Source organism: Monodon monoceros, unplaced genomic scaffold (genome assembly GCF_005190385.1).
Source record: "Monodon monoceros isolate NGI ecotype Baffin Bay Population unplaced genomic scaffold, NGI_Narwhal_1 Super_Scaffold_3, whole genome shotgun sequence".
NCBI lineage: Eukaryota > Metazoa > Chordata > Mammalia > Artiodactyla > Monodontidae > Monodon > Monodon monoceros.
The window spans coordinates 40760674-40783319 of NW_021703780.1; the positions used below are offsets into that span (position 1 = coordinate 40760674).

The 22646-nt window shown below is 44.5% G+C and overlaps 1 protein-coding gene across 1 annotated transcript in view; it reads left to right on the top strand.

Moving 5' to 3' along the window:
• The first annotated feature begins 1562 nt into the window (after window positions 1-1562).
• TAP2 (transporter 2, ATP binding cassette subfamily B member) overlaps window positions 1563-22646 on the top strand; it is a 31332-nt gene continuing 10248 nt past the window's right edge. The window contains 11 exon segments of the mRNA XM_029241831.1: window positions 1563-1670; window positions 1778-1983; window positions 1985-2279; window positions 2360-2474; window positions 4716-4846; window positions 5077-5282; window positions 5869-6066; window positions 6222-6350; window positions 6769-6957; window positions 7095-7268; window positions 7450-7609. Of these exon segments, the coding sequence (XP_029097664.1) occupies window positions 1786-1983; window positions 1985-2279; window positions 2360-2474; window positions 4716-4846; window positions 5077-5282; window positions 5869-6066; window positions 6222-6350; window positions 6769-6957; window positions 7095-7268; window positions 7450-7609 (1795 nt within the window). The 5' untranslated portion in view covers window positions 1563-1670; window positions 1778-1785.

The window sequence follows — 22646 nt, forward strand, 5'->3', positions numbered from 1 at the left end:
ATTAGGGGTTCCATTTCATGATGGGTCACACTCCATTGCAAGATGACAAGACTGTGATTGAAGTGGAAGAGGAGATAAGGAGGACTCGCTGAAGTTGGAAATATGAGGAAAAGGTAACCAGGTTAGAAAGATGAGACAGAATGAGATTTTCTGAATCACGCTGGGATTTCAGGAAGGAGCAGGACACTGCCACCTCTCCAAGGAGAGTTCGTCAAAGGAAGAGCTTGTAAGTAGGAAGCAGCTGAACATGGAGCTTTTTCATTAGAGAGAGATCCTTAAAATCCCAGAATGGACGGGGTTGGAGAAGTTTTAGTAATCCTCTAACTTCAAATCTAAATTTGAAGTGACTCATGGAAGTCGTGCCAATAACATTTCAAGAGGGTGCATTGGAATCCACGTGGCCCTCCCTTGGGGGAATATGTTGAGTCTGGGAGGTGGTTTCAACCAGAAGAGTTATTTCTGGAATAAACCAATCTACCTGCCCCATAGATGGGCTCTGGGTCTGGCAGGACCTATAGAAACCTGACTAGTGCTAATCAGTGTTAAACTAAGAAACAAAGTCTACTTCCCTCATATGAGGAAGGTGGTTCCACCATGATCTGAAGCATAAATCTAGAGGCGTCTGAACACTTTCTCTGCTCAGGAGCTGTGTTGAGAAAGACAGAGAAGATGTGCAGTGGTGGGGGGCCTTCTCAGCTCAGAATCTGTAAGTGGAAACTCACTTAGGTCCTGGTGAGAGTAGCTGGGCCTTCTGTATAGAAGTCCTGTGTGTTTCTCGCTTGGACTCTGGCTCTGTTTCGTGTGTGTGTGTGTGTGTGTGTGTGTGTGTGTGTGTGTGTTTGTGTGTGTTTTGTTTGTTTGTTTGTTGTTGTTGTTTTAAACCCCAAGATCCTACATCTGGAACTTGGATTGGGAAAGAGGGCAGTTCTCAAAATAGGTTCAGAGCTGAGGTATGAAAATCCAGCGGTTCTCCAATTACAAAGCATCCCAATCCTCGAAACAGCTCTATTTTACTTAGTGTCAATTTAAAAAACTGCAGCCGTTTCCTATGACAGAGTAACTGTTGCTGAGGGTGGAGACTAACCGGGGCCTGGCACGTGGAGCAGGACTCAGGGGTCTGTTCCGCGGGCTGCAGGTGTCGCGCGCCGCCTGCTGGCCGCCGGGCCCAGCACCGGGCACCGGCTGCGGAAGCGAAAGCGAAAGCCGAGGGAGCCCGGCCGCTCTGGCTCGGGGATCCTCGCCCGCCGACAGAGGGGAAACGAAGCGGAGGCGGTGCGAGGGCACTTCAGAGCTCGGCCCCCGACACGTAAAGGAAAGACCTCCGAGCTGCAGCCCAGAAGTCCCCTCCGGTGAGTTGGTGCCCGTGGGAACCTGGAGCTCTAACTGGGACGCAGCCCACCCACCAGCCACTCCGCGTCCCAGGCTTCCCAGCCCTTCTGGACCCCGGGAGCAAGGGAGCGGGGCGGGACCGCCTGGCCCTTTGGAACTCGGCGGGGGCGGCTGGCGGGGGCGGGGTGGGGGGAGGGGGTTACGGGTCTTTTTTTTAGAGGATGAGGCTGCAGGTGGTCAGGCTTCCCAGCTCCCTCTGTCAGGCTGAATGCCTGGGATCCTAGGAGGGAGATACTGATGAGGACCAAGCACTTTTCAGGCATCTTTCAGGGTAGCACTGGGTAAATAAAATGGGAAGCCCGTGGACGCGTTCGGCGGAGTGCGAGTGGGGAGGAGTGGGGACAAGGATTGGGACTCACCTCTGTCGTTTCTCACCTTCTACCCCTAGATCTCGCCATGCGGCTCCCTGACCTGAGACCCTGGGCCTTCCTGCTGCTGGCCGACTGGGCGTTACTCTGGCTGCTGCAGGGGACCCTGGGGGCTCTGCTTCCCCGCGGGCTTCCAGGCCTGTGGCTAGAGGGCACCTTGCGACTGGGAGGGCTTTGGTGGCTTTTGAGGCTGGGAGGGCTGCTGAGGTTTGTGGGAGCACTGCTGCCCCCCCCTCTGCCTGGTGACCCCTCTGTTTCTCTCCCTGAGGGCCCTGGTCCCGGGGACCTTGAGTGCTCCCCCAGCCAGGGCGGCTTCAGCCCCTTGGAGCTGGCTGCTGCTGGGTTACGGAGCGGCAGGGCTGAGCTGGGGCGTGTGGGCTGTGCTGAGCCCTCCAGGAGCCCGGGAGAGGGAGCAGGGCCAGGAGAACAACAGAGCCTTGATGTGGAGGTTGCTGAAGCTCTCAAGGCCAGACCTGCCTTTCCTGGGTGTGGCCTTCTTCTTCCTCGCTGTTGCCGTGTTGGGTGAGTCGGGAGAGGGCGCTGTGACTTGGAGGTGGGAAAAGGCCCTGGGCAGCAGCACATTCACTGTTGTCCTCACGCAGGTGAGACATTAATCGCTTACTATTCTGGTCTTGTGATTGACATCCTGGGAGGTGATTTTGATCCTGATGCCTTTGCCAGCGCCATCTTTTTCATGTGTCTCTTCTCTTTTGGGAGGTAGGTGATGGTGATTTGCTAGCCCCCAGTTTTTACAGGGGCCCTCACTTTCCTAACTGTTTTCAGACCCTCTTGTGCCCAAAGCACAAAATACTTAAACTAAAAAATCTGTATTTGTTCATTCACCATTCTGTGTCATGCATCCACTCATTTACTCCTCCGTTCACCACGTGGCTCCAACATCTTCAAAGTTTATATTACTTATTATAGTTACAGATAGGACTGAATGTAGTACAAAAGGTGTTTATGTGTTGAATGGAATGTCTCTCAGTTACCTCTCAACATTTTTATCTCCATGAAGTTCCATTTCTCTTTTCTGTCTCCAACCTCCCACCCTGTGTTTGTTTCCACAGTTATCCAGTTGTCAGGGTGGGCATGTTTCTTCCTCCTGACTCTTCATCCTTAAGTCATCTTGTCTATCCTGGAAGATCTTACTCTGAGGCTTGTCACCTTTCTTTCCAGCATCTTTACTCTTTTCCACTTCATTTACTTTTCCTTCTGTTTTAAGACGTAGCCAGGAGTCCGCTGTCTACAAACTAAGTAACTAATTAACTAACAGCTTGATAGGGCTGGGTCTAGGATGAGGTGAGTGAGGCACCTAGGCTGCAAAATTTAAGGAGGTGCTCATTCTCAGGGTCGTGTGAGTACCTCACTAGCCTTCCCCAAATACCAGCCGGCTGCTTGATCCTGCTCCTTTGATATGGTCATACTTCATTTAGAATCCCTCAAAAACCAGTTCTTCATTATTTCATACTTACTACTCTTTGCTGAAACTACTTAAAAGTGAACTTCTTAATGATCAAGCTGCTGCTTTAAAAAAAAAAAATCAGCCCTCAGTTCTCTATGTGTCTGTAGCATCTGGCATCAGAACAATCTCTCTTTTTTAAAAAAATTATTTACTTATGTATCTTATTTATTTGTCTGTGCTGGGTCTTAGTTGCGGCATATGGTCTCTCAGCTGCAGCATGCGGGATCTAGTTTCCTGACCAGGGATCGAACCTGGGCCCCCTGCATTGGGAGCTTGGAGTCTTAACCACTGGACCACCAGGGAAGTCCCAGAACAATCTCTTATGATTGATCTTGTTCTTCAGGTAGCTTTTATGAACTCCCTTTCTACTTTCCAGTCCACTCTCCCTCTTCTGGAGAACCGTCCTCCTCTGGATCCTTAATTATGGACTTTTCTCAGGACTCAGTTCTTTGATCTTTAAGAACATTTTTCCTGTTGAGCTAATGCAGCTCACGTCTGCAGGACATTCCCACATCCACATTCCCACATCCAGCCCCAGTCTTGTAATCCAGAGGCCTCCTTGACGTTCCCATTGGATGACGCCCTGTCACCTCAGACTCCATGCACCCAGAACTCCAAGTGCATCCCACTCCCTCCTGGTCTCCTTGAAAATGCCTCCCTCTTCTTATTCCCATTCATGAAACCATCAGTATCCTCAGCTCCAAGCACCAGCATCGTCGCTGCCTTTCTCATGTTCTTGCATTTGCCACACTCAAAACGTGCTCCTATGGCTCCTTTCTCTCCGTTTTCACTGTGATCACCAAAGTCCAAACCCTCACCATTTGATGTCTGAGTATGCCAACAGCCCTCTCAACATGGTCATTAGATTTGTATTAGAAACCCTTATTTCGTACAGTTCCTGCCTTTGCGCTTTTACAGTTTTCCTTTGAGTTTGACTGTAAAAATTCACTTGGTCTAAGAGGAATTTTCCAATCCCAAGGACAGTGGAGAGGGAGAACAGCAGGATCCCAGGGCTTTGGAGATGGGAGGGCATTGCTACAGTTCCCACAAGAAAGTATCAATATCTGGAAGTAGGAGGAAGGACGTTGGGGGTGGAGGAAGGAGACCAAGACCAAGGGGAAAGCTGCAGGGATGGCCCTGAGAGAGACCAGGTCAGAAGCAAGCCATAGGCTCTTTCCCTTCACAGCATCTTTCCATTTCTATTGTACTGTTCCCTCCTGTCTAGAACAGAATGAACTAGTGATGCTGGTGAATCTGTCTGTGTTATGATGTGGTTCCCACAGCTGGCTCACTGTGTCCTCTTTTCTCTTCGTCTGTTGATTCCTGCCCCTTGTGTCTCCCTCGCTCTTATTTATTTCTCTTCTGCTCTCATGATATACGGCCCCCAACTTTGTATTTATTTTCTTTGCATGCTTTCTCCTCTGCTTCTCTCTCTCCCTCCGTCCTTCTCTGCATCTCTCCTCTTCATCCTCCGCCGTCCTCCTTCCCCGCAGTTCACTGTCTGCAGGCTGCCGAGGAAGCACCTTCACCTTCATCATGTCCAGAATCAACCTGCGGGTCCGGGAGCTGCTTTTCTCCTCCCTCCTGTGCCAGGACCTTGCTTTCTTCCAGGAGACTAAGACAGGTAGGGCCTGGAGTCCAGGTCTGGGGTCCCCCAGGACTTCCTTTCCCCTCCACTGCCCTCCCCCTGCATCCCTGGTGCCAAGGCCTGGAGCTGTTTTTCTCTCTTTGGGGACCATGTAGAGAGGCAGTCTCCAGGGAGGGAGGGCTGTGTGAGATTGGGAGCTCGGGAGGGAGTTCCTGGGGGTTCTGCATTACAACACGTGGTTTCCTCACCTGCTTTGTCCTGCCCAGGGGAGCTGAATTCCCGGCTGAGCTCGGATACCAAACTGATGAGTAACTGGCTTCCTCTTAATGCCAACGTGCTGTCTCGAAGCCTGGTGAAAGTGCTGGGACTTTACAGCTTCATGCTCAACCTGTCACCTCGACTCACCCTCCTTTCTCTGCTTGAGGTGCCTCTAATGACAGCGGCTGAAAAGATGTACAGTGCTCGCCATCAGGTACGTGTGGATGCTAGGGAATCCCCAGCGAAGAAGAAAGTTCTCCTAGAGGCCTTCTCCAGGCCCTTAGAGGCTTCAGAAGGTCCATGACCCTCTGGGACTTTGTGTGTGTGTGTGTGACAGAGAGGGGGGGGGGGAAGAGAGGTGGCGGGGAAGAGAGAGAGAGAGAGAGAGAGAGAGAGAGAGAGAGAGAGAGATTTTCAGGTTATTTTCCATTGTAGGTTATTAAAAGATGTTGAATGTAGTTCCCTGTGCTATACAGTAAATCCTTGTTGCTTATCTATTTTGTGTTAGTAGTTTGTATCTGTTCGTCTCAAACTCTTAATTTATCCACTCCCCCCTTCCCCCAATTTTGGTAACCATAAGTTTGTTTTCTACGTCTGTGAGTCTGTTTCTGTTTGTATGCAGATTCATTTGTATTTTTTTTTACATTCCACATGTAAATGATATCATATAATATTTGTCTTTCTCTGTCTGACTTACTTCACTTAGCGTGAAGAGAGCGTTCCAAGGGCTGGAATGAGATGTGGGGGTCGGCTGTCTTCTGCCGAATCAGCCCCTCCTATCCCCTGCCCCACTTTTCCAGGCAGTCCTTCAGGAGATCCAGGATGCTGTGGCGAAAGCAGGACAGGTGGTACGTGAGGCAGTTGGAGGGCTGCAGACTGTGCGCAGTTTTGGGGCGGAGGAGCAAGAGGTCCGTCGCTATAAGGAGGCTCTTGACCGATGCCGGCAGCTGTGGTGGCGACGAGATCTGGAAAGGGCCCTCTACTGCCTCTTAAGGAGGGTGAGGAGACTGAGTGGCTGGAGGAAGGGCCCAGGGAGGGGGCAGGGAAAGTGATGGTCCTCTTCCTACAGCTGGTCTGGGGGTCGCTCAGTGTCATAGGGGCAGGGAGGCCAAAGAATGGAAGATTCTCAGGCTCCCTTTCCTTCTCCCTCCAGATGCTGCACTTGGCAATGAAGGTTATATTGCTGAGATGTGGGCTGCAGCAGATCCTGGCTGGGGACCTCACCCGGGGTGGGCTGGTCTCCTTTCTGCTCTACCAGGAGGACGTGGGCTGCCACGTGGAAGTGAGTCAGGAGCTGTGCACGCTCTCTTTTCCCGCTTTGTCTTCTATTTGTTCCCCTTAAAAAAAAAAACAAACTGAAATAACCCCAACTCATTGTGATGGAGAATTTCAAACATGGGCAATAAAAGAGAAAAAAACTATAATATGAACCCCCATGTACCCAACATCTGTGTTTTTTTTTAACTTTTTTTTTCTTTATTTTATTTAAAATTTTTGTTTTATATTGGGGTATAGTTGATTTACAGTGTTGTGTTAGTTTCAGGTGTACAGCAAAGTGAATCAGTTATACATATATCCACTCTTTTTTAGATTCTTTTCCCATGTAGGTCTTTACAGAGTATTGAGTAGAGCTCCCTGTGCTACACAGTAGGTCCTTATTAGTTATCTATTTTATATATAGTAGTCTTCCTGTTTTGCAGACCCTGGTGTACATGTTTGGGGACATGCTGAGCAATGTGGGGGCTGCAGAGAAGGTGTTCTGCTACCTGGACCGAAAGCCAAATCTGCCTCCAACTGGGACACTGGCCCCGCCCACTCTGCAGGGCCTGATGGAATTCCAGAACGTCTCCTTTGTGTATCCCAATCGCCCTGACCAGCCTGTGCTCAAGGTGCCCAACGGAGACCCCAGGGAGGGAATCTGGGCCCTTCACGCCCTGAGTGATGAGAAGCTTATCCTTCTCTGATAGAAAGAAGAGGAGATGGAGGGCAAACAGGCAGTCCCCTAACTCTTGCCTGGCTTTTCTAGGGTCTGACATTCACCCTGCCTCCTGGGAAGATGACCGCACTGGTGGGGCCCAGTGGATCTGGAAAGAGCACAGTAGCTGCTCTGCTGCAGAATCTGTACCAGCCCACTGAGGGGCAGGTGCTGCTGGATGGGGAGCCCATCTCCCAGTATGAGCGCCGCTACCTACACCAACAGGTGGGTGGGGAGGAAGGAGAGGGATTGCAGATTGGATGGAGAATTATGTGCAGAGAGCAGGGGGTGGAGATGGTGGAAGAAACACAAGGGGTCCATTGTGAGGTAGGTAGGCGAGGAGGAAAGGAGGGTCCCTGCCATGGGGGTTTCCACATGGTCCTCTGCTCCTGTCGCCTCTGCCCAGGTGGTTTTGGTCGGGCAGGAGCCTGTGCTGTTCTCGGGTTCGGTGAGGGACAACATCACTTATGGGCTGAAGGGCTGCAGCGATGAGAAGGTGCTGGCTGCTGCACGGGCGGCCAGAGTGGAGGAGTTCATAAAGGAAATGAAGCACGGACTTGATACAGGTACCTTTTTTTTTTTTTTTTTTAACATCTTTATTGGAGTATAATTGCTTTACAATGGTGTGTTGGTTTCTGCTTTATAACAAAGTGAATCAGCTATAAGTATACATATATCCCCATATCCCCTCCCTCTTGCGTCTCCCTCCCACCCTCCCTATCCCACCCCTCTACGTGGACACAAAGCACCGAGCTGATCTCCCTGTGCTATGCAGCTGCTTCCCACTAGCTATCTGTTTACATTTGGTAGTGTTTATATGTCCATGCCGCTCTCTCACTTTGTCCCAGTTTACCCTTACCCCTCCCCGTGTCCTCAAGTCCGTTCTCTACATCTGTGTCTTTATTCCTGTCCTGCCCCTAGGTTCTTCAGAACCTTTGTTTTAGATTCCATATATATGTGTTAGCATACGGTATTTGTTTTTCTCTTTCTGACTTACTTCACTCTGTATGACAGACTCTAGGTCCATCCACCTCACTACAAATAAATCAGTTTCATTTCTTTTTATGGCTGAGTGATATTCCATTGTATAGATGTGCCACACCATCTTTACCCATTCATCTGTCGAAGAACACTTAGGTTGCTTCCATGTCCTGGCTATTGTAAATAGAGCTGCAGTGAACATTGTGGTACATGACTGTTCTTGAATTATGGTTTTCTCAGGGTATATGCCCAGTAGTGGGATTGCTGGGTCATATGGTAGTTCTATTTTTAGTTTTTTAAGGAACCTGCATCCTGTTCTCCATAGTGGCTGTATCAATTTACATTCCCACCAACAGTGCAAGAGGGTTCCCTTTTCTCCACACCCTCTCCAGCATTTATTGTTTGTAGATTTTTTGATGATGGCCATTCTGACTGGTGTGAGGTGATACCTCATTGTAGTTTTGATTTGCATTTCTCTAATGATTAGTGATGTTGAGCATCCTTTCATGTGTTTGTTGGCCATCTGTATATCTTCAAAGAAATGTCTATTTAGGTCTTCTGCCCATTTTTGGATTGGGTTGTTTGTTTTTTTGATAATGAGCTGCCTGAGCTGCTTATAAATTTGGGAGATTAATCCTTTGTCATTTCATTTGCTTCATTTGCATATATTTTCTCCCATTCTGAGGGCTGTCTTTTGGTCTTGTTTATGGTTTCCTTTGGTGTGCAAAAGTTTTTAAGTTTCATTAGGTCCCATTTGTTTATTTTTGTTTTTATTTCCCTTTCTCTGGGAGGTGGGTCAAAAAGGATCTTGTTGTGATCTATGTCATAGAGTGTTCTGCCTATGTTTTCCTCTAAGAGTTTTATAGTGTCTGGCCTTACATTTAGGTCTTTAATCCATTTTGAGTTTATTTTTGTGTATGGTGTTAGGGAGTGTTCTAATTTCATTCTTTTACATGTAGCTATCCAGTTTTCCCAGCACCACTTAGTGAAGAGGCTGTCTTTTCTCCATTGTATATTCTTGATTCCTTTATCAAAGTTAAGGTGACCATAGGTGCGTGGGTTTATCTCTGGGCTTTCTATCCTGTTCCACTGATCTATATTTCTGTTTTTGTGCCAGTACCGTACTGTCCTGATTACTGTAGCTTTGTAGTATAGTCTGAAGTCAAGGAGCCCGATTCCTTCAGCTCCGTTTTTCTTTCTCAAGATTGCTTTGGCTATTCGGGGTCTTTTGTGTTTCCATACAAATTGTGCAATTTTTTTTTTTGTTCTGTGAAAAATGCCATTGGTAGTTTGATAGGGATTGCATTGAATCTGTAGATTGCTTTGGGTGATATAGTCATTTTCACAATGTTGATTCTTCCAATCCAAGAACATGGTATATCTCTCCATCTGTCTTTATCATCTTTAATTTCTTTCGTCAGTGTCTTATAGTTTTCTGCATACAGGTCTTTTGTCTCTTTAGGTAGGTTTATTCCTAGGTATTTTATTCTTTTTGTTGCAGTGGTAAATGGGAGTGTTTCCTTAATTTCTCTTTCAGATTTTTCATCATTAGTGTATAGGAGTGCAAGAGATTTCTGTGCATTAATTTTGTATCCAGCTACATTACCAGATTCATTGATTAGCTCTAGTAGTTTTCTGGTAGCATCATTAGGATTCTCTATGCATAGTATCATGTCATCTGCAAACAGTGACAGTTTTACTTCTTCTTTTCCGATTTATATTCCCTTTATTTCTTTTTCTTCTCTGACTGCTGTCACTAAAACTTCCAAAAGTATGTTGAATAATGGTGGTGAGAATGGGCAACCTTGTCTTGTTCCTGATCTTAGTGGAAATGGTTTCAGTTTTTCACCATTGAGAACGATGTTGGCTGTGGGTTTGTCATATATGGCCTTTATTATGTTGAGGTAAGTTCCCTCTGTGCCTACTCTCTGGAGGGTTTTTATCATAAATGGGTGCTGAATTTTGTCGAAAGCTTTTTCTGCATCTATTGAGATGATCGTATGCTTTTTCTCCTTCAATTTGTTAATATGGTATATCACGTTGATTGATTTGCATATATTGAAGAATCCTTGCATCCCTTGGATAAACCCCACTTGATCATGGTGTATGATCCTTTTAATGTGCTGTTGGATTCTGTTTGCTAGTATTTTGTTGAGGATTTTTGCATCTATGTTTCATCAGTGATATTGGCCTGTAGTTTTCTTTCTTTTCTGTCATATCAACAAAGATGTGACATCTTTGGTTTTGGTATCAGGGTGATGGTGGCCTCATAGAATGAGTTTGGGAGTGTTCCTCCCTCTGCTATATTTTGGAAGGGTTTGAGAAAGATAGGTGTTAGCTCTTCTCTAAATATTTGATAGAATTTGCCTGTGAAGCCATCTGGACCTAGGCTTTTGTTTGTTGGAAGATTTTTAATCACAGTTTCAATTTCAGTGCTTGTGATTGGTCTGTTTATATTTTCTATTTCTTCCTGGTTCAGTCTTGAAAGGTTGTGCTTTTCTGAGAATTTGTCCATTTCTTCCAGTTTGTCCATTTTATTGGCATAAAGTTGCTTGTAGTAATCTCTCATGATCCTTTGTATTTCTGCAGTGTCAGTTGTTACTTCTCCTTTTCCATTTCTAATTCTATCGATATGCGTCCTCTTCCTTTTTTTCTTGATGATTCTTGCTGATGGTTTATCAATTTTGTTTATCTTCTCAAAGAACCAGCTTTTAGTTTTATTGATCTTCGCTATCGCTTTCTTCATTTCTTTTTCATTTATTTCTGATCTGAACTTTATGATTTCTTTCCTTCTGCTAACTTTGGGGTTTTTTGTTCTTCTTTCTCTAATTGCTTTAGGGATACAGGTACCTTCAGCCAAACCCACTCACCTCCCTCCCCAGCATCATGAGTTCTGTAGCTGCCTGTCCAGCTCAGGAGCCTTTGTTCCTGGAGAGCAGGGCAGGGTGATGATGCTCTATCTACACGGGCAGCCCTAGAGGTCCCTCCCCTACTCCGGGCCCTCATCCGCCTAGTTGTTGGCTGTGGAAATACCAGCTGTGCTTGTGAGGAGGATGTTGTCGTGGTCACCTGTGTGTGAGGAGAGGGATTTCTCTATTTCCTCAGAGGTGGGGGAGAAAGGGAACCAGTTGGCTGTGGGACAGAAGCAGCGTCTGGCCGTCGCCCGGGCCCTTGTGAGGGACCCCCGGGTCCTCATCCTGGATGAAGCCACCAGTGCCCTGGACGTGGAGTGTGAGCAGGCTGTGAGTACTGGGCTCGGAGGGGCAGGGGCGGTGGGACCTTTCTTAGGGCTGGGTGGGAATGGAGGCTATGTGGGGGTGGTGTGGGGACATCCCTGATGCCGCCATGTCTCCCGTCCCATCCTCCAGCTGCCACAGCCCCTCTGAGAGAGGAGGGCAGCGCAGACCTTTCCCTCCTGCTCTGTCTTATCTTCTCGTGTTTCATGCCTTCTCTACCCTAAGTCACTAGAGATGGTGCCCAGTGGGGCCGTGGAGTCCATCTCATTCTTATCTTTCTGAGGTGTTACGATCCTCCCCCTTCAGCTGCAGGACTGGAAAGCTCGCGGGGACCGAACGGTGCTGGTGATCGCCCACAGGCTGCACACGGTTCTGAGCGCCGACCAGATCCTGGTGCTGAGGCAGGGAGAGCTGCAGGAGCACGTGCAGCTCATGGAGGGGCAGGACCCCTACTGCTGCCTGGTGCAGCAGAACAGGAGGACTGAGACCCCAGAGATGCTGGAGCCTTCTCAGGGCCATCTCAGTGACCCAGAGTAGCTCCTGCTTTGGCTTTCCCTGGGGGTGTTCTCCTGGGTGGTTGTTTTTGGAGCTGGAGGCACGATGATGGAGATTTAGACCATGTGTACTTTTGTTGGGGCCATGGGAGGGCAGGGGGTTGCTTTCTGTATCCAGGGACCTTATTTCCTTGATGAGCAGAGCTTTGCCTGGTGCTGAGTACTGTACTGTGGCATCATAAGTACATTTCAAAATATTTTCTCCTTATATAAACAGCGCACATTCGTATAGGAAATGTAGACAATAGAGACAGGCAGGAAGGAGAAAAGTAAAACTACACACTGTTTCACATCCCAGAGATAATCACAGGGACTATTTTGCTGGCTGTCTTAGCCTTTGAATTGTTCTTTGAGTTACATATTAACCAGTATGACATCAATATTCATGAGTTTGCCTTTCTGTATCCTTCCCCATTCCCACCAGGACCTGATATTTTGTTGGGGAGCTAGGGTATGGTGGGACAGAGGACTGTTCCCTAATTAACAGTATGAATAAAATATTGATGAGCTACTGTGTACTGTGTACTGTGTACTGTGTACAGAGTAGGAACTATGCTAAGCCTTTTTCATGTATTATCATTTTTAATCCTTATCCTCAGCCCTTTGAGATTGTTAGTTATTATCCCCATTTTATGGATGAGAATACTGAGTCTCAAAGAGATTAAAGGACTTTCCCAAAGGTTGCACAGTGGTGGAATTGGACTTGGAATCCAGGCCTGACCCCAGAGTCCACGCTCTCAACTAATACATTATATTGCATCTTGTGTCATAATCTACTTTATAATCAGATCAAGTAAAGCTCTTTCACTTCTAGCTCCTAAAAGCTCTGAATCCCTTATCTTCTCTCTGATCTCGTTCTTGTAACTTTCATTCATTGTGTGAGATGATCTCATATTCAGAGAGGTTCCCCTACCGTTGGTGCACCTCTTCCAGCCATTGTTCACAAAGTCATTCTTCTTTCTAAAAGACGCATAAGACGATGTCACTCCTGTAAAATCCTCCCTGTGTCTTCACCCCTTTTTCTGCTCACATCTTCCTCAGAGACAGTTTTTCTAGCCCGTTTGTCTCACCCTTTCTTGTTGGATTAAGTTCTATCCACAACAAACTTCCTGCCCTCCTGATGCCTTTGTGCCTCTGAATATGTTGTTTCCTGCCGTTCGGTGAATGATGCTCCTGGATTTGCCCCAGTTCTTTAAGATTCAACTCAGGATTCAAGTCTCCCAAGAAGCCTTGCTTTATCTTCTCAGTCTGGAGAAAGTGCCCTGTCTACGTGCTCTTGTTGCTGTGCTGCTGGGGCTTACCTCTGTCACAGTCCCTATTAAACTCTCCACCGCCCACTGTAGACCTCTGTCTTTCCACGAGACCATGAGCCCTTGTGGGGGAGGCCGTCTATCTTATTAAGCTTTATATCTACTACCTGGCACAGGGCTCCATTCATAGTGGACAATAAATAAATGTTTGTTGGGTAAATGAATAAATCTCCTTCCTCTACTGTCTTCCATCTTAATCCTCCCTACACATACAAATCGTGGAAAGTCCAAAGCTGTGCATGTCACTGGTTATTGGAAGGGTCTTGAAGTGGACGGTTCCTATTCTAGGAAGTTGAAACTTTCACTTTCCCAGAAATAGCAGGTACTTTCCCGGCTAGCAATGAACTCACCAGAAATTTTTGTTTTTGTTTTTGTTTTGTTTTTCTGCCTGGCAACTGTTGGGAGCAAGGTGAGGCCAGAGCAAGGAACTTCTTATGCAGATAAACCTTTGCTTCATCCTGCTGCTGTCCTACTGCTCCACACCTGTTTATCTCTCAAATTTCACCAAGGGTGAAATAAGCATTGGGAGAGAGAGAAGGCTGGCCTGATTCCTTCCCCTCCCCACCAAATGTCCTTCTTCTATTTATAAAGTAGGAATGATAATTTCTGTATCTCCTTACCTTATGGAAACTATAGTCCTCACAGAAGAAGATCTATTAATCTTTGATGTCCTCAGTACAAATTATACCCATTGACTCAAAATACTTTAAACTTGGAAGACATCTTAAAAATAGTATAGCTGTCAAATCTTACTTTACAGATAGGGAAAGTGGCCTGAAATCACACAGCTAATCAGTGACAGAGCTGGGAGGAAAACTCAGGCAGCCTGATGGGCAGTACGGGAAGATACAGCAGAACTTAGGATCATAAGCGGTCATGAAAACTTGTCATCTCAGGGAAACTTCCAGGTACGCCTTATTTCAGGGACACAGAACAATGTTCCCCGACAGAGTGTTCAACAAATCCTTACAAGTGTGGTCTGCCTGGTAACCACAGACATTAGTAATTCTGATTTGTCCAGAGTTCTTTTCATTTCCCCCTCCTACTACCCATCACCATTTGACTTCCGCCCCTTAATTTCCCCTTCTTCTTGTCACTTACCTTCAGTGCCTTTCCTGCTCAGCCATGTACTACTCTTTCCAAAGCGAGATATGAATGGAGAGGAGGAACCTTAGGAAACTCTCAGATTACTTTGGAGCCCCAAACAACCTCCCGCCCCGTCTGCTCTGCCCAGTGCGGGAATAACGTTGAACTTAAAGTACTTTACACCCCAGCCGAGTGGGGCAGCCACTTGTAGTCTGCACGGCAGTCGTGGTTCAGGAGAAGGAAGTGTGGAGTCAGAATTTGGGGGGGAAAGGACAAGGGAATAAGGAAAACAAAAATCTGTTTTGGGCGCTGAGTGAAAGGAGCATCCATTCACTTGGGTCCGATGCCACCTGCTGGCCCTAGGAAAGACTGAGTCTTTAACCTAGAGTTTCAAGGGCCTTTTATGAATTGTAATAATTCAGTATCAATGACAATCATTCACGGAGTGCCCTCTGTGTGCTTCTGCTGTGCTAAGTGCCTGCCATATACCGTCTTACTTTATCTTTAAGATAATCCCATGTGGCAGGTGTTACTATCCCAATTCTAAGAATGAGAGTGGAGATTTAGAAACATTTACTCACTTGCCTGGGACACAGAGCTAGGAAAAGGTGGACTTTGCTTAACTTTACAACAGAACTCCTCAAAAGTTTGCTATACTGCCTGTATCCACTTACCCTCTTACTATTCTCTTTTTTAAAGATACAATTCATGTGAATGAGCAGTACATTAATTAATGTGGTTTACAATTCAAAAAGCACAACATGGTCTACGGAGGAAAGCTTCACTCCCATCCTTCCCCACAGTTTGCCAGTACCCCTTGCTTTGGCGATCCATAGTTCAAGCTTTATCCTTCCAGAGAAACAATGTACTGTATATTTAAGCATATATATGTATATATTCTCGCTCCCTATTATTACAAATAGCAGCCCTCTAAATTCCCAGTTCTGAAATTTACTTTTTTAAATAAATGTATTTATTTTATCTATTTTTGACTGCTTTGGGTCTTCGTTGCAGCATGCGGGCTTTCTCTAGTTGCAGCGAGCGGGGGCTACTCTTCGTTGCGGTGCGCGGGCTTCTCATTGCGGTAGCTTCTTTTGTTGCGGATCGTGGGCTCTAGGCACGCGGGCTTCAGTAGTTGTGGCATGTGGGCTCAGTGGTTGTGGCACATGGGCTTAGTTGCTCCTTGGCATGTGGGATTTTCCCTGACCAGGGTTCGAACCCGTGTCTCCTGCATTGGCAGGTGGATTCTTAACCACTGCACCACCAGGGAAGTCCTGAAATTTACTTTTTAAACTTTAGAAATATATGGCTCTAATGTATGCTATTTTATGGAAGTACCATATTTCATTTAGCCTGTCTCCTTTTATTGATGAGTAGTTAGGCTATCAGAAGTCTTTTGCTATTATAAGCAATGTCTTGTATAGACATTGTTATACACATGTGCGAGAATAGGACTAGGATAAAATCCTAAAGAGGATGTTGCCAAGTCTAAATGTTTATGTATTATTAATATTGATAGATATTGGAAAATTACCGTCATGGAGATTGTATGAATGCAGAATTCCATCAGCAGTATATGAGTTTATCTCCTTCCCCACATTCTCATCAACACAGAGTGTTGTAAAATTTTTAGATTTTGTGACTCTTATAGATAAAAAGTGGCATCGTACTGAGGTCGTCATTTGGTTTATTTTTGTTACCACTTAAGGAAGAAGGATACTGAACCCAGAAAGAAAAATTGGGATGCAATAAGCAAAGATGAGTAAACACACACACGTGCGTACACACCACCACAACCATCATTAACTGAAACCTGTCTAAAATATTGGTAAATCAGACTGAGGAATGAAAAATGACTATAACTACAAAAATCACTGGCAATGATGACAATTAAATTTAAGAACATGATGCAATAATCAGAAATAACATGAGAGTGAGGCAGATAAAGTAAAAGAATTCTAAAGTCTTGGTCGTATTTCGCACGAGGGCAGAGATATTGATTAACTTCGGATGTTGCTAAATTAGGCAGTCATGTTAAAAATGTAGGGGTAAATCTTAATTAATAAAAATTAAAACTCCTAAGCCAGTAGGGGGAAATTAGAGATTACTTAGAATATTTAATTAGTTTAATGTAAGTGATGAAAGGACAGACAGTAAAGGAAGCAAAGAACATAGCACGATATGTGATAATAGAAACAAATCCAGACAGCTTCGTAGTCACAGAAATGTAAATAACTTAAATTTAGAGTTAAAAGAAAGAAGTTCTCAGATTGGATTAATACTATCACAAAATCTAGTTATAAGCCCTTCACATGAGTCACAAAGAAAACTTAAATACTTGAAAAGGTTAAAATCAAAAGGTGTAATACGATGTGTAAAGCTAACACTAATAGAAGATAGTTCATGTACATTGACATCTAAAAATACGCATAATGGGATTTCCCTGGTGGTCCAGTGGGTAAGACTGTGCTCTCCCAGCGCAGGGGGCCCAGGTGTGATTCCTGGTCGGGGAACTAGATCCCGCATGCTTGTTGCAACTAAGAGTTTGCACACCACAACTAAGACCTGGCACAGCCAAAATAAATAAATAAGTAAATATTACAAAATAAATAAATTAAAATATGCATAATGATAGCAAGAAGTCACCAGGACATTATACTAAAACTGAATGAGTCTGCACCTAGTAATAAAGTCAGATATAGGTAAGAAAATATAGACCACAGGAATCCCCTGGTGGTCCAGTGGTTAGGACTCCCCGGTTTTCACTTCTGAGGGCTGGGGTTAAATCCCTGGTAGGGGAACTAAGATCCCACAAGCCGAGCAGCGTGGGCAAAAAAATATCTATATCTAGATCTGTATGCCAAATTATAGAAGAAATTGACAAATAGAAACACATTTCTTAATAATTACAGATTAAGTGGAAAAATGAGTAAGGACATAGAATAAGCTTGCTGATGGCCTAGTCTTTAATATCTGAGAGTCAAAAGATAGCCCTAAGACTGATAAATCAAGTAGTTGTATTTAGAACATACGTAAGAGTACAAAGTTATACACAAAGACAATGGAAGAGAAAGGGAGAGAATATAAGCTTGTTTTCTGATGTTTATAGTAGAAAACTAATAGGAACTATCTAAAGAAGAGAGGAGCTAACTGAAGTATATAAAAATAAAATTATCAAGACAATCCCAACATATACACTTTCCTAAATATCTGAAAAACTGCAATTTAGAAAACCACAAAAAGACGTAGTGAAAGATTTTAAAAATGAAATAGTCGGGGCTTCCCTGGTAGTGCAGTGGTTGAGAATCCACCTGCCAATTCAGGGGACACAGGTTCAAGCCCTGGTCCAGGAAGATCCCACATGCCGCGGAGCAACTAAGCCCGTGCGCCACAACTACTGAGCCTGCACTTTAGAGCCCGTGAGCCACAAATACTGAAGCCTGTGCACCTAGAGCCCGTGAAGCACCTAGAGCCAACAAGAGAAGCCACCATGATGAGAAGCCTGCGCACCGCAACGAAGAGTAGCCCCCACCTGCCTCAACTAGAGAAAAGCCCGCATGCAGCAATGAAGACCCAACGCAGCCAAAAAAATAAAAAAAAAGAAATAAAAAAATACTCATATAAACATCACACTTAACAGAAAATAATAATCTCCATATTACACTGAACTATTTGCCATATTAATAATTGTAAATGAACTTAACTCATTAAAATATTAAAATTAAAAATATTTTCAGATTAGATTAAAAGAAAAACTCTGCTGCTTGCAATATACAAAAGATATGCCTAAAAATAAAGTGACTCAAATAGATTTGTTCATTTATTCAATAAATAAAATGATGGACAAAGGCATAAAAAGAGAATGCAAACATAAAGAAAGCAGAGGTCACAATCTTATTAAACAAGGTGAAATTCAGACCAATCTCCCCAGATTGGTTGAAATAAGAAGACACTCTATAATGTAAAGTGTAAAACTCAAAATGCATATCTAAGAAATATATAAGTTCTAAATAGCATATAAGTAACCCTCACAAAGCAGAAATGAAGGTAGATACCAGGAAAATATTCAGAAATGTAGTAATAGGTGATTTTAATTCACTTTTCTTAGGACTAAACAAATCAAGCAGACAAAAGATAAATATGAACACAGAAAATATTACTAACATAGTCAAAAATTAGATCTGATGGCTCTATATTGAAATTTCTTCATTGAAAATTGAGAAAATAATTTTTCAAGTTTCAGCAAAATATTAATGAAAATAGACCACACATTCTGGCACTCAATCATTTCCCCAAAATAGGAATGGTACAGATACTATTCTCTGACTATAATGGAGCAAGCTTGATAATAATCAGGTCAGAAAAGGTAAATGCCCTTCCACATAGGAACTTAAAGAAATGGTCTTTCTCTTGGGCCAGAGAGTGAGAAAACAAACAAACAAACAACTGAAGATTTTCTAGAAAAATGACAATTAAAAATTGTTACCAAGTCACTCTGCTTGCCGCACAACAGGCCAATAAATCGGGAGACGAGCTGTTGAGGCAAGGAATAGTGACTTTATTCAGAAAGCCGGCAGAGAAGATGGGGGACTAGGGTCCCCCCAGAACCATCTTATCAGGGTCTGGATGGAAGTTTCTTTTGTAGAACAGAGAGGGGGAGGAGGTGAGGAAGTAAAGTAAAAAGGCCATTAGTTTTGCCTGGCTTGGCCAGCATCGGGAAGGGGATGTGTTAATTTCTTCTTTTCTGCAGCCATTCACAGGTGGGCAGAGTCCGATTGCCTCCCTGGGAGCTGAACAAAGGCACTTTATTATAACATTCAGGCAGATGGGCAGGGTTCCCTGAGGCAGGCCGTTATATATGATTATAATAACAAAAGCAACGAAAAACAAAGTTTAAAATCAAAGAAACAGATCCAACATGGAGTCCGACTTTGCTCTTCCCTGTTACAATTAAATCACATGTCAAACTTTTGGGATATAGTTCCTCAGTGTTCAGAGGAGAATTCATGACCTCAGTTACTTACATCCATGAAAGGAAAGAATGAAATGAAGTGAATTAAGTGAAAGGAAAACAAAATCAAACAAATGGAAACAACTTAAGTGTCTATGGATAGATGAATGGATAAAGATGTGGTACGTATGTACAATGGAATATTATCCAGCCATAAAAAAGAAATAAAATTGTGACATAACAACAACATGGATGGACCTAGTGGGTATCATGCTAATTGAAATGTCAGAGAAAGACAAACACCGTATGGTTACAGTTACATGTGGAATCTGAAAAACAAAACAAGTGAACAAACAATTACAAAGCAGAAAGACTCATAGATACAGAGTGGTTGCCAAAGGAGAGGAGGCTGGGGAGAGTAAGTGAAATAGGTGAGGGAGATCCAGAGGTATAAACCTCCAGTTACAAAATAAATGAGTTACAGGAATGAAATGTACAGGGTGGGGAATACAGTCAATAATATTGTAATAACTTTGTATGGTAACTAGACTTATCATGGTGATTACTTTGTAATGTATAGAAATATCAAAACACTATGTTGTATATCTGGAACTAACAGAGTGTTGTAGGTTAATTATATCTCAATAAAAATAAAGTCACCAAGATAGCAGTGGAAGATACATATATTTTTTTTTTTCTTTTTTTTTTTTTTTTTGCGGTGCGCGGGCCTCTCACTGTTGTGGCCTCTCCCGTTGCGGAGCACAGGCTCCGGACGTGCAGGCTCAGCGGCCATGGCTCACGGGCCCAGCCGCTCCGGGGCACATGAGATCTTCCCTGACCGGGGCACGAACCCGTGTCCCCTGCATCGGCAGGCGGACTCTCAACCACTGCGCCACCAGGGAAGCCCCCCTGGAAGATATATTTTTGTCAGGTAATAAGGAGAATGATTTTTTACCACCTCAATGAATAACCACATCTACCACACCCAACTTCTCTCACTCCCTAGGGAATAGGGAGGGAATGAGAAAGAGGGATGCAAACTATGAGTTTTGGGGAAAAATCACAGAAAAGCCCATGTCTCTATTAGGTAGGGCTCTTGGCTGAAGTCAGACGGGAAGACATAGATGAAAATGCCCCACTTTATTTTTCAAACTCATACAAGTAGAACACAAAAACAAAAATGTGGGAGAAAGCAACCAGGGCATGACCTTTCCCTTTATTAGTTGTCTCCCCAGAAATGTCTATTTTCTCTGATGAGCCTCTGAAGCTCAGATCCTTCCACTGTAGACATTGGCAAGAAGCACAGAAAATGACTCAACAAAGTTTCCAACTGGACCAATCAGAGGCTTCGATTTATTCAAGATGTATCAGAGGCCATTGACAAGGGAGATTCCCAGGTTGGTATTGCTTCCTCTTCTTGGTTGACATTGCTACCTCTTCCTACAGATGGTCTCCGTGTCATTCCTTGCTTGTGATATACGAAACCACTGACTTCTTTTGAAGAGATGGTACCAAAGTTATAATACAATTCTTCAGTTATTTTGACCTTTTGTGCATCTTATCATTACAGGGATGTTAAAGGTGTAGAAATAAAGTTTCCAGGGTTCTCAAGTAAGAAATGTAGTGCAATGGAAATAGCACAGCCTATGGATTTACTACTTGTGACCTTTGGTTCATTCTTTCATTACTTCACCTGTAAAAGGGAGGTCATAATGGTATCTACAGTGAAGCGTTGTTCTGATGATTCTGTCTCTCTTCCTCTCTTTCTCTCTCTCTCCCTCCTCCTGCCCCACACAGTCATATAGTGCTTAGAAAATTGACTCATAACAAGCAATCAAAAAGTATTAGCTCTTACTGTTATGACGTAGTCAAGTCAGATTTCAGAGCTTATGGGCTTTAGGCACATTCACACCGGAAGAAGTAAAAGGGAGCCCTCCTAAATTTCTGGTTCAGCATCCGTATCTTCCCATCTTCCCTCACCACCACTTGCCAACTAATAACTCCCCTTCCCTCTAAATCCAAGCACAAGCCCCAATTTAATCTGTGTTCTCTGGGCCCCAGAGTTCTCTTCTCCTCATGGGCTCTCGTTCATCTCCGAGAGAATCTGCAGAAGCCCAGCTGGGGTACTGCCTGCAGAGGAGCGCAGACAGGCTTAGGCATAAGCAGCCTTGTCATCTCCTGCTTTTACTGCTTCAGATCACCCCCATATCATGTCCTCATTCACTTAGCCTCAAGTAAAACATTTTTCTCTATTTCCAGATGAGATACACAGGAAAGACTGAGGTAAGTGTTTGTATGAAGAAAGAAGGAAATTAAAATTCAGTGGCTTGCGTTCCTTCTGATCGCCACCTTTCTATTCAGCGTCACACACCCTTCCAACTGGGAGCAACACAACCGTCCACTTCTAGAAAAAGCACTCACAACCATGGCTCATACATCTGTACACAGAGTTGAATTTCTGGCCTGTGGTCAGGCTTCTAATTCATGAATATTCTAATCTACCTGAGGGATATGGGGAGGGGGGTACATTCTGGTTCCTGTCCTATTAGGTTAAGTGAGGCTGTAGTAACAACCACCACCAGTGCCTTTTTTTTTTTGGCCTCATCGCGTGGCTTGCAGGATCTCAGTTCCCTGAACAGGGATCGAACCTGGAACCCCTGCAGTGGAAGCACGGAGCCCTAACCATTGGACTGCCACGAAATTCCCACTACCAATTATTAATTAACTTGCTTAATTAAGCAAGTTATTTCTAATTTATGCAGTGTTTCTTGTAGGTTCAGGTGATTCTCTAGTGCACCTTCTTTCCCTGATGACTCATCTAATTAGACTGCTTTTATATTCTGGTTTCAACATTTTATATAACACAAGGCTGTCTTAGTTGACTTGGTAGTGTTGCCGAAATTCGACCTCTGTACACCGGTGCTGGATTAAATCTCGGGGACAGAGTTTTGGATGAAGTAGAAAGAAATAGCTTTATTTCTTTGCCAGGCAAATGGGGAGACAGCGGGCTAGTGCCCTCAAGCCTGCGTGTCCTGCCTTGGAGGGGGTGGTGAGGAGTCTTACAGTGTTCAAGGAGCAGGGCGTGGTCAGCTCGTGGACATTCTTCTGACTGATTGGTGGTGAGGTAATTGGAAGTCAGCATCATCAACCTGCTGGTTCCAACTGGTCTGGGGTCTACATGCTTCTGGGCAATGTACAGTTAACTTCTTCCACCAGGTGGGGATTTCAGTATCTGCAAAACAGCTCAAAGGACATGGCTTAGACTATTATTTATAGCCCTTGAGGAAGAACTAAAGGTCCTTCACTTCGTTTAATGGCTAAAGTATTATTGTTTTGTCTTGCTTGACTATCTTCCTTTTTTCCCTGCATTTTCTCACTTCTCTGATTAAATTTATTCTTTGACTAAAGTTTTTCTAAGACCAAAGGCAGGCAGAGGACAGTATTCTGAGTACAGGTCTCTTGCCTCCTTAGGTAGGTTTATCCCT